We start from the raw sequence: 11,664 nt of genomic DNA on the forward strand, positions 1-11,664 counted from the left end.
ATACGAAACAAAGAAAGGGAGAACCAGTCATCGACTACATCAATAGATGGAGAGCTCTAAGTCTTGACTGTAAAGATCGGCTCACCGAACTGTCGGCTGTAGAAATGTGCACCCAAGGCATGCACTGGGGACTCCTCTACATTTTGCAGGGAATAAAGCCCCGCACATTTGAAGAACTGGCAACTCGAGCTCATGATATGGAGTTGAGCATCGCCAGTAGAGGAACTAAAGATTTTCTTGTTCCTGAAGTAAAGAAAGATAAGAAAGAGATGAAAGGTGCTGAAAAGATAGTGAAAAGCACCTCGAAAGAATCTATGGTCGTAAACACAACCCCGCTGAAATTCTCCAAAGGAAAGGAAGCGAGGGTTGAAAAGAAGGATGATGGAAGCGAAAGGCGACGTCTGACTTTAAAAGAAAGGCAGGAAAAAGTTTACCCATTTCCTGATTCAGATATCGCTGACATGCTAGAGCAACTACTAGAGAAGCAGCTGATCCAGCTGCCAGAATGTAAACGACCTGAGCAAGCAGGAAAGGTAGATGATCCCAATTACTGCAAGTATCATCGGGTCATCAGTCATCCAGTAGAGAAATGCTTCGTGCTGAAGGAGCTAATTCTAAGGTTGGCTCGTGAGAAAAGGATTGAGCTAGATTTGGAGGAAGTAGCTCAAACAAACCACGCTGAAGTGACGATAATGTCTGAGGCTTCTTCGTCGAGATTGATTTTTGAGCAAAGGAAAAGCTTGGTCCAGTTCGGGACCTTTGAGCCTATAGTTGTCCAATTCTTTCAGGAAATCTCATACGAGGATCCTCAAGGAGAGAAAAGACCAATTGAAGAAGACGATGAAGGGTGGATAGTGGTGACCCACCGAAAGAAAAGACAGTCGATCCCGACCCAAAGAGAGTCTCGCTCTTACCAAAACTATAGAAGAGGAAATAAGACTCAAAAGAATAAGAAAAAAGAAGAAGACTCATAAGCTTAAGCTCGTACATAATGAAGACATGAATTTCTCTCGACCTCAACGCTTAGTGACCTTGGCAGACTTCCTTCCAAAAAGCTTCCTTTGTGATCATCAGGATGAAGACCCAGAAGTCGTTGCGTGTCATGCTATCAAAACACAACGAGGAGAAGAAATAATCCCTCCAAGATCACTAGAAGGAGAGGGAGTATCAAAAGACCTTTCAAGGTTTAATGTAGAGGATCTATTATCACTTCCTCAAAAGAGACCAAAACCATCCTTATTGATGCATTGCTAAATTCAAGAGCATCAAGTTCGAGTACTCCGACTATGACATATGAGAGTGGTTCTTATTGTATGTCTATAGACTTCTCAGATGAGGATGGTTGTTGTTGGGATCTAAACTTCATAATAGACCTTTGTATGTTTCTGGATACGTTCGAGAACAGAGAGTCGATCGAATCCTCATTGATAATGGCTCGAGCTGTCAACATAATGCACAAAGTCGACTATGTGGCAATTAGGCATCTTGATGGACGAGCTCTCAAATAGCAAGCTAGTAATTCAAGGTTTTAACCAAGGTAGCCAAAGAGCAATAGGCATGATGACGGTTAGAACTCATAATTGGCGACCTAAAGGCCAGTGCATTGTTTCATGTCATAGACTCAAGGACTACTTACAAGTTGTTACTAGGGCGTCCTTGGATTCATGGAAACGGAGTAGTAACTTCAACACTGCATCAGTGCTTCAAATTTTATCAGGACGGTGTAAAGAAGGTTGAAGCGGACTCTAATCCATTCTCAAAGAAGCTGAGTCTCACTTCGCAGATGCAAAGTTTTATTCAAAGAATAATAATATTTTAGAAGTTTTGCCTGCAGAAACCCTTCTTACAAAAGGAGAAGATAATTCACAATTGAAATCACTCGCAACCGACAGAGACCACATGAAAGTGCGAGAACCTTTAACTCTGGAAAGGGTGAAGCATACACTAGCAGCACAAAGGGTATGATCTTGAAGGATGAAAATGCTGCAAACACACAACTAAACCAGGTTTTGCGTTATGTCCCTCTGTCAAGGCGCAAGAAAGGCGAATCACCATTCATGGAGTCTCCAAAAGGTTTGAAAGTTGGTGACATCGAAATCATAAAAGAAAGCTTCACTACACCACTAACTAAGATAGCGAAGCAAGAGGTAAAGGTAGATCTGGTGGAAGCAAACTTGCCCCAAAGGCGAACGAAAGACGGATTCGACCCCAAGGCTTACAAATTGATGGCGAAAGCAGGTTATGACTTCACAGCTCACACCGAGTTTAAAAGCTTGGAAATTCATGACCGACCTGAGCTCTCCTCAACTCAAAAGAAGCTTCTACGGGAAGGACATTCTATACCCGTGTCGAGAAAAGGACTCGGATACAAGTCGCCAGAACCGATCCGTATAACTAAAAAGGGGAAGGAAAAAGTGGTTGACATCAATCATATAACTATAGAGGAGGATGACAATACTGACGTAAAAGAAGGTGATAATCAGAGAATCTCAGTATTTGATCGAATTAGACCATCTGTTGCACGTCCCGTAGTATTTGAAAGGCTAAGCATGACAGAGGCAGAAAGAGAAAGGCTCCAGTCAGTACCAAGCCTTGAGAGACATTCGGTCTTTCGAAGGCTAACTACGACTCCCATAAAGGAAGAAAGCACATGCCATGCCTTGACAACTACAAGACCATCAGCCTTTGAAAGGCTAGGTGTGTCTAAAAAGAAAAATGTACAAGCACCCCGTGCTCCGATTTTTAATCATCTCGGGGATAAAGGATCACACGACAACATTGATTCCAACATAGATACAAAGAAGAAGGAACCAATGTCTCGTGTGAAAGTTTGGCGTCGAATTAAGCATACAGATGTCGATAATTATCGTAGTAAGAAGTTTCCTTGCGAGACAAAGGAAAATGGAGAAATTCATAGCAACGTTCCTTCTCGCATGAAAAGAAAAACTTTTGTTACTCTCAATACAAGTCAAGGTTCGTTAAAGGTAAAAAGACATGATGTTATACTAACGAATCCTGAAAAAGAAGGGTCGGAACAAGGGGAAGGTGAAACTTCATGTCATCACATCACCATTATTGAGGAATCAGAGACTGGAACTCATGAAGAAGACGCAGAAAATGCCCCACAAAGTTTAGAGGATGGTGGTCAATCTACTGTAGACGAGCTAAAAGAGGTGAACCTTGGTACAATAGAGGAACCACGTCCGACTTTCATTAGTGCGTCCCTCTCTAACGAAGAGGTGGATAAATATATGAGTTTGCTCACCGAATACAGGGACATCTTTGCGTGGTCGTACAAGGAGATGCCAGGACTTGACCCAAAAGTAGCAGTCCATCATCTTGCAATTAAACCCGGATATCGACCGATTAAACAAGCACAACGACGTTTTCGACCGGAGCTTATCCCTCAAATCGAGGTGGAAGTCAACAAGTTGATCGAAGCAGGATTCATTCGCGAGGTCAAATATCCAACGTGGATAGCAAACATTGTCCCTGTTAGAAAAAAAAATGGACAACTTCGCGTTTGTGTAGACTTTCGCGATCTGAATAATGCATGCCCTAAAGATGATTTTCCCTTGCCCATCACCGAAATCATGGTTGATGCAACTACTGGACACGAGGCGTTGTCGTTTATGGATGGGTCGTCTGGATATAATCAAATACGGATGGCCCTCTCAGATGAAGAAATGACAGCTTTTAGAACTCCAAAGGGAATATACTGTTACAAGGTGATGCCCTTTGGATTGAAAAATGCTGGCGCTACTTATCAACGTGCCATGCAGAAAGTGTTTGATGATATGTTGCACAGGTATGTTGAATGTTATGTTGATGATCTTGTAGTCAAAACAAAGAGACGACAAGACCATTTGAAGGATCTAAAAGTCGTGTTTGATCGCTTGCGAAAATATCAGCTAAGGATGAACCCTCTCAAGTGTGCGTTTGGTGTAACTTCAGGAAAATTTCTTGGCTTCATTGTAAGGCATCGAGGGATCGAAATAGACCAGTCCAAGATTGATGCCATTCAGAAGATGTCAAGACCTAAAAGTTTGCATGACCTAAGAAGTCTCCAAGGACGATTGGCTTACATCCGAAGGTTCATCTCTAACTTGGCCGGTCGGTGTCAACCTTTTCAAAAGTTGATGAGAAAAGGAGAAAATTTTGTGTGGGATGAAGCTTGTCAGAACGCTTTTGATAGCATAAAGAAATACTTGCTTACTCCCCCAGTGCTGGGAGCTCCAGTACCTGACAAACCACTAATATTGTACATTGCTGCACAAGAAAGGTCCTTAGGAGCATTACTGGCACAAGAAGAGGTAAAGGGAAAGGAGCGTTCTCTCTATATCTAAGCAGAACATTAATTGGGGCTGAAGTTAACTATTCTCCTATCGAAAAGATGTGTCTTGCACTTTTCTTTGCCATTGATAAGTTGAGGCATTACATGCAGGCCTTCACGGTTCATCTAGTGGCAAAAGCAGACCCTATAAAGTATGTTCTATCCAGGCCAATCATCTCTGGACGCTTAGCCAAATGGGCGGTTCTACTCCAACAATATGACATTGTCTATATTCCCCAAAAGGCGATAAAAGGACAAGCGCTAGCAGACTTTTTAGCAGACCACCCAATTCCTTCGGATTGGAAGTTATGTGATGACCTACCAGACGATGAGGTTTTCTTCACAGAAGTTATGGAACCTTGGACTATGTACTTCGATGGTGCAGCTCGAAGAAGTGGTGCGGGGGCAGGCATTGTCCTCATTTCTCCTGAGAAGCATATGTTGCCTTATAGCTTTGCACTTTCCGAATTGTGTTCAAACAATGTGGCTGAATATCAGGCTTTGATAATTGGCCTTCAAATAGCATTAGAAATCGGAGTGTCATTCATAGAGGTCTATGGTGATTCAAAATTGATAATCAATCAACTCTCGCTTCAATATGACGTGAAACATGAAGACTTGAAGCCATATTTTGCTTATGCTCGACAATTGATGGAAAAGTTTGATAATGTGATGTTAGAACATGTCCCTAGAGTAGAAAATAAGAGAGCGGATGCATTGGCAAATTTAGCCACGGCCTTGACCATGCCAGATGATGTAACTCTGAACATACCACTTTGTCAACGATGGATTATACCCCTAGTTAGGCCTGAATGTCAGGAAGTGAACATAGCAACATCCTATTTGATTGATGAAGAAGATTGGGGTCAACCCATCATAGAGTATCTTGAACATGGAAAGCTTCCAAAGGATTCTCGTCATAAAATTGAGATACGAAGAAGGGCAGCACACTTCATTTATTACAAGGGAACTTTATATCGCCGTTCTCTTGAAGGGCTCTTCCTTCGATGTCTCGGAAAGGAAGATTCGGTAAAAGCTCTAAAGGAAGTACATGCAGGTGTTTGTGGAGCACATCAATCGGGACCAAAGCTTCAATTCCAGCTAAGAAGAATGGGCTACTACTGGCCTAAGATGATCCAAGATTCAATAGACTATGTGAAGAAGTGTGAGCCTTGTCAATACCATGCAAACTTCATACACCAACCTCCAGAACCTCTTCATCCAACTGTGGCTTCTTGGCCTTTTGAGGCTTGGGGACTCGATCTGGTTGGCCCCATTACACCAAAATCATCAGCAGGACATTCTTATATCCTAGCAGCAACAGACTATTTTTCAAGGTGGGCTGAGGCCATTTCCTTGAGAGAAGCCAAGAAGGAGAACGTGGCAGACTTTATTCGAACACACATCATCTATCGATACGGTATTCCACATCGAATCGTGACGGATAATGGAAAGCAATTCTCCAATAGTATGATGGACAAGTTATGTGAAAAATTCAAATTCAAGCAATATAAGTCATCCATGTACAACGCAGCTGCGAATGGACTAGCAGAAGCATTCAACAAAACGTTGTGTAATCTTTTAAAGAAAATTGTCTCCAAGTCAAAGAGGGATTGGCAAGAAAAGATCGGCGAGGCATTATGGGCTTATCGGACGACTCATCGCACCCCTACAGGGGTTACACCATATTCGCTTGTTTACGGTGTGGAGGCTGTCCTTCCTCTCGAAAGGGAAATTCCGTCACTAAGAATGGCAGTACAAGAGGGATTGACTACCGAAGATAATGTGAAGTTACGTCTTCAAGAATTAGAAGCACTTGACGAAAAGCGATTAGAGGCTCAGCAAGCATTGGAATGTTATCAAGCGAGAATGTCCAAAGCTTTTGATAAACACGTTAAACCTCGCTCCTTTCAAGTCGGTGATCTGGTACTTGCCGTAAGGGGACCGATCATTACAACAAGGCATACAGGAAATAAGTTCACACCTAAATGGGATGGACCTTACATTGTTAAAGAAGTTTATACAAATGGCGCATACAAGATCGTTGATCAAGACGGACTACGAATTGGCCCAATCAATGGTAAATTTCTTAAAAAAATTTATGCTTAATTTTGTTAGGTAAAAAAAAAAAAAAAAAAAAAAAAAAAAAAAAAAAAAAAAAGTTAAACTAGTGACTTGATCCCTACATTATAAAGGGTACGTAGGCAACTTAAAGAAAACTTTAAGTTCAGTCCACCATTATAAAAAAAAAAAAAAAAAAAAAAACCTTGAACTACGTCGTGAGTTAATTCTTTTCTTCAAAGGGTGTTCATCTCTACTAAGGAATCATAACAAATTGGGGGCAAATCCCTAAATTCAAGATGTTCATCTCTAGTAACAATGAGATGAAATAAATTGAAGATGTACAAACTCCATGCAAAGACTATGTACAAGTTGAGTGCATGTAAAAAGAAAAAAAAAGAATCTCAAAATCAAGCTCAAATGCGTCATTAATGATCCCTCATATTCAAGCATAAAGGTTTCATTGATGATTCCTTATATTCAAGTTTGAAGGCTTCATCGATGCTGCAGCTCCAGCTCTTTGAGAGGATAATGATGGTACAACTTCGATAGGACGACGATCGGGCAGCTCTGCCTTCGCCTCTCCAAGATGAAAACGACAGTGTAACATCGTTTCTGCCTCTTGAAGAAGATGCATACAATGCTAAAGCTTTAACCTCTGCTTCATCTTCAACTTATTGCAACCGAGAGGATTCATCTTCATCTTCTCCTAGGAACCGCAATCGAGAAGATTCATTTTTATCTTCTCTCAGGTGTAGCAACTGAAGAGGATTCATCTTCATTTGCTCTAAGGTGTGGCAAGTGAGAGGATTCATCTTTTTCTTCTCCCATGTGTTGCAATCGAGAGGATTCATCTTCATCTTCTCTTAGGAATCGCAACCGAGAAGATTCATCTTCATCTTCTCTTAGGTGTTGCAACCGAAGAGGATTCATCTTCATATTCTCTTAGGTGTTGCAACCGAAGAGGATTCATCGTCATCTTCTTCTAAGTGTTGCAATCGAAGATGATTCATCTTCATATGCTCTAAGGTGTCGCAAGTGAGAGGATTCATCTTTGTCTTCCTCCATGTGTTACAACCGAGATGATTCATCTTCATCTTCACCTAGGAGTCGCAATCGAGAAGATTCATTTTCATCTTCTCTCAGGTGTAACAACCGAAGATGATTCATCTTCATCTGCTCTAAGGTGTCGCAAGTGAGAGGATTCATCTTTGTCTTCGCCTATGTGTTTGCAACCGAGAGGATTCATCTTCATCTTCTCCTAAGAATTGCAACTGAGAAGATTCATCTTCATCTTCTCCTAAGAGTCGCAACCGAGAAGATTCACCTTCATCTTCTTTCAGGTGTCGCAACCAAAGAAGATTCATCTTTATCTTCTTCCAGGTGCTGCAACCAAAGAGGATTCATCTTCATCTTCTTTCATATGACGTAGCCGGAAGGATTCACCTTCATCTTCTTCTAGGTGCTATAACCGAGAGGATTCATCTTCATCTTCTCTTAGGAATCGCAACCGAGAAGATTCATCTTCAGCTTCTCTTAGGTGTTGCAACCGAAGAGGATTCATCTTCATATTCTCTTAGGTGTTGCAACCGAAGAGGATTCATCTTCATCTTCTTCTAAGTGTTGCAATCGAAGATGATTCATCTTCATCTGCTCTAAGGTGTCGCAAGTGAGAGGATTCATCTTTGTCTTCCTCCATGTGTTACAACCGAGATGATTCATCTTCATCTTCACCTAGGAGTCGCAATCGAGAAGATTCATTTTCATCTTCTCTCAGGTGTAACAACCGAGAGGATTCATCTTCATCTTCTCCTAAGAATTGCAACTGAGAAGATTCATCTTCATCTTCTTCTAAGAGTCGCAACCGAGAAGATTCACCTTCATCTTCTTTCAGGTGTCGCAACCAAAGAAGATTCATCTTTATCTTCTTCCAGGTGCTGCAACCAAAGAGGATTCATCTTCATCTTCTTTCATATGACGTAGCCGGAAGGATTCACCTTCATCTTCTTCTAGGTGCTACAACCGAGAGGATTCATCTTCATCTTCTCTTAGGAATCGCAACCGAGAAGATTCATCTTCAGCTTCTCTTAGGTGTTGCAACCGAAGAGGATTCATCTTCATATTCTCTTAGGTGTTGCAACCGAAGAGGATTCATCTTCATCTTCTTCTAAGTGTTGCAATCGAAGATGATTCATCTTCATATGCTCTAAGGTGTCGCAAGTGAGAGGATTCATCTTTGTCTTCCTCCATGTGTTACAACCGAGATGATTCATCTTCATCTTCACCTAGGAGTCGCAATCGAGAAGATTCATTTTCATCTTCTCTCAGGTGTAACAACCGAGAGGATTCATCTTCATCTTCTCCTAAGAATTGCAACTGAGAAGATTCATCTTCATCTTCCCCTAAGAGTCGCAACCGAGAAGATTCACCTTCATCTTCTTTCAGGTGTCGCAACCAAAGAAGATTCATCTTTATCTTCTTCCAGGTGCTGCAACCAAAGAGGATTCATCTTCATCTTCTTTCATATGACGTAGCCGGAAGGATTCACCTTCATCTTCTTCTAGGTGCTACAACCGAGAGGATTCATCTTCATCTTCTCTTAGGAATCGCAATCGAGAAGATTCATCTTCATCTTCTTCTAAGTGTTGCAATCGAGAGGATTCATATTCATCTTCTCCTAAGAATCGCAACCGAGAGGATTCATCTTCATTTTCTCTTAGGTGTTGCAACCGAAGAGGATTCATCTTCATCTTCTTCTAAGTGTTGCAATCGAAGATGATTCATCTTCATCTGCTCTAAGGTGTCGCAAGTGAGAGGATTCATCTTTGTCTTCCTCCATGTGTTACAACCGAGATGATTCATCTTCATCTTCACCTAGGAGTCGCAATCGAGAAGATTCATTTTCATCTTCTCTCAGGTGTAACAACCGAGAGGATTCATCTTCATCTTCTCCTAAGAATTGCAACTGAGAAGATTCATCTTCATCTTCTTCTAAGAGTCGCAACCGAGAAGATTCACCTTCATCTTCTTTCAGGTGTCGCAACCAAAGAAGATTCATCTTTATCTTCTTCCAGGTGCTGCAACCAAAGAGGATTCATCTTCATCTTCTTTCATATGACGTAGCCGGAAGGATTCACCTTCATCTTCTTCTAGGTGCTACAACCGAGAGGATTCATCTTCATCTTCTCTTAGGAATCGCAACCGAGAAGATTCATCTTCAGCTTCTCTTAGGTGTTGCAACCGAAGAGGATTCATCTTCATATTCTCTTAGGTGTTGCAACCGAAGAGGATTCATCTTCATCTTCTTCTAAGTGTTGCAATCGAAGATGATTCATCTTCATATGCTCTAAGGTGTCGCAAGTGAGAGGATTCATCTTTGTCTTCCTCCATGTGTTACAACCGAGATGATTCATCTTCATCTTCACCTAGGAGTCGCAATCGAGAAGATTCATTTTCATCTTCTCTCAGGTGTAACAACCGAGAGGATTCATCTTCATCTTCTCCTAAGAATTGCAACTGAGAAGATTCATCTTCATCTTCCCCTAAGAGTCGCAACCGAGAAGATTCACCTTCATCTTCTTTCAGGTGTCGCAACCAAAGAAGATTCATCTTTATCTTCTTCCAGGTGCTGCAACCAAAGAGGATTCATCTTCATCTTCTTTCATATGACGTAGCCGGAAGGATTCACCTTCATCTTCTTCTAGGTGCTACAACCGAGAGGATTCATCTTCATCTTCTCTTAGGAATCGCAATCGAGAAGATTCATCTTCATCTTCTTCTAAGTGTTGCAATCGAGAGGATTCATATTCATCTTCTCCTAAGAATCGCAACCGAGAGGATTCATCTTCATTTTCTCTTAGGTGTTGCAACCGAAGAGGATTCATCTTCATCTTCTTCTAAGTGTTGCAATCGAAGATGATTCATCTTCATCTGCTCTAAGGTGTCGCAAGTGAGAGGATTCATCTTTGTCTTCCTCCATGTGTTACAACCGAGATGATTCATCTTCATCTTCACCTAGGAGTCGCAATCGAGAAGATTCATTTTCATCTTCTCTCATGTGTAACAACCAAAGATGATTCATCTTCATCTGCTCTAAGGTGTCGCAAGTGAGAGGATTCATCTTTGTCTTCTCCTATGTGTTGCAACCGAGAGGATTCATCTTCATCTTCTCCTAAGAATTGCAACTGAGAAGATTCATCGTCATCTTCTCCTAAGAGTCGCAACCGAGAAGATTCACCTTCATCTTCTTTCAGGTGTCGCAACCAAAGAAGATTCATCTTCATCTTCTTCCAGGAGTTGCAACCAAAGAGGATTCATCTTCACCTTCTTTCATATGACGTAGTCGGAAGGATTCACCTTCATCTTCTTCTAGGTGCTACAATCAAAGAGGATTCATCTTCATCTTCTCTTATATGTCATAGCTGAGAAGATTCATCTTCATCTTCTCTCAGGTGCTGCAATCGAAAATGATTCATCTTCTCTCATATGTCATAGCCGAGAGGATTCATCTTCATCTTCTCCCATATGTCATAGCCGAGAGGATTTATCTTCATCTTCTCCCAGGTGCTGCAATTGAATAGGATTCATCTTCATCTCTTTCCATATGTCATAGTCGAGAGGATTCATCTCCTTCCATATGTCATAGCCGAGAGGATTCATCTTCATCTTCATCTTCTCTCATATGTCATAGCTGAGAAGATTCATCTTCATCTTCTTCCAAGTGCTGCAACTGAAGAGAATTCATCTTCATTTCCTCCCATATGTCATAGCCGAGAGGATTCATCTTCATCTTCTACTATATGTCGTAGCTGAGAGTATTCATCTTTATCATCTAACAGGTGTCGCAACCCGATCGATGGAATTCATTTTCATCAGCTCTAAGGTGTCGCAAGCTAGATGATTCATCTTCATCTTCTCCCTGGTACCACAACCAAGAAAGAAAAAAAAAGAAGTATGAAGAAGAAAGAAGAAAATGATGAAGAAGAAAGAAGGAAGAAGAAAGAAAAAAAAAAGCAAAAAGAAAGAAGAAAAAGAAGAAAAAACAAAAACAAAAAAACAAAAAGAAAGAAGAAGAAGAAGAAAACAAAAAAAGAAAGAAGCAAAAGAAGAAAAAACAAAAAGAAAGAAGAACAAGAAGAAGAAAAAGCAAATGAAGATTGAAGCCCGACGATGACAGAGTCGATCTCTCCTACTAGGGCGATAGATCTGACGGCAAAAGCCCGATCGTCCCTAGAAGAAGCTCAACAAAGTCATTTCTGCAAACGAAGATC

The 11,664-nt window shown here is 41.2% G+C and overlaps 1 protein-coding gene across 1 annotated transcript; it reads left to right on the forward strand.

Moving 5' to 3' along the window:
- The first annotated feature begins 1,467 nt into the window (after positions 1–1,467).
- Positions 1,468–4,346, forward strand: LOC116402449. The gene is made up of 2 exons (XM_031881697.1): positions 1,468–1,698; positions 1,893–4,346. Exons 1-2 carry the CDS (start codon positions 1,468–1,470, stop codon positions 4,344–4,346), a joined length of 2,685 nt encoding a protein of 894 aa, XP_031737557.1.
- Positions 4,347–11,664: the final 7,318 nt, after the last annotated feature.

This window comes from Cucumis sativus, chromosome 3 (assembly GCF_000004075.3).
Source record: "Cucumis sativus cultivar 9930 chromosome 3, Cucumber_9930_V3, whole genome shotgun sequence".
NCBI lineage: Eukaryota > Viridiplantae > Streptophyta > Magnoliopsida > Cucurbitales > Cucurbitaceae > Cucumis > Cucumis sativus.

Bases quoted from the DNA above. Each gene is read 5' to 3' on its own strand.
- LOC116402449 (XM_031881697.1), top strand. From the start codon at position 1,468: ATGTGGCAATTAGGCATCTTGATGGACGAGCTCTCAAATAGCAAGCTA. The intron at 1,699-1,892 runs GTGCTTCAAATT...CGCAACCGACAG, and splicing joins GTAACTTCAACACTGCATCA to AGACCACATGAAAGTGCGAG.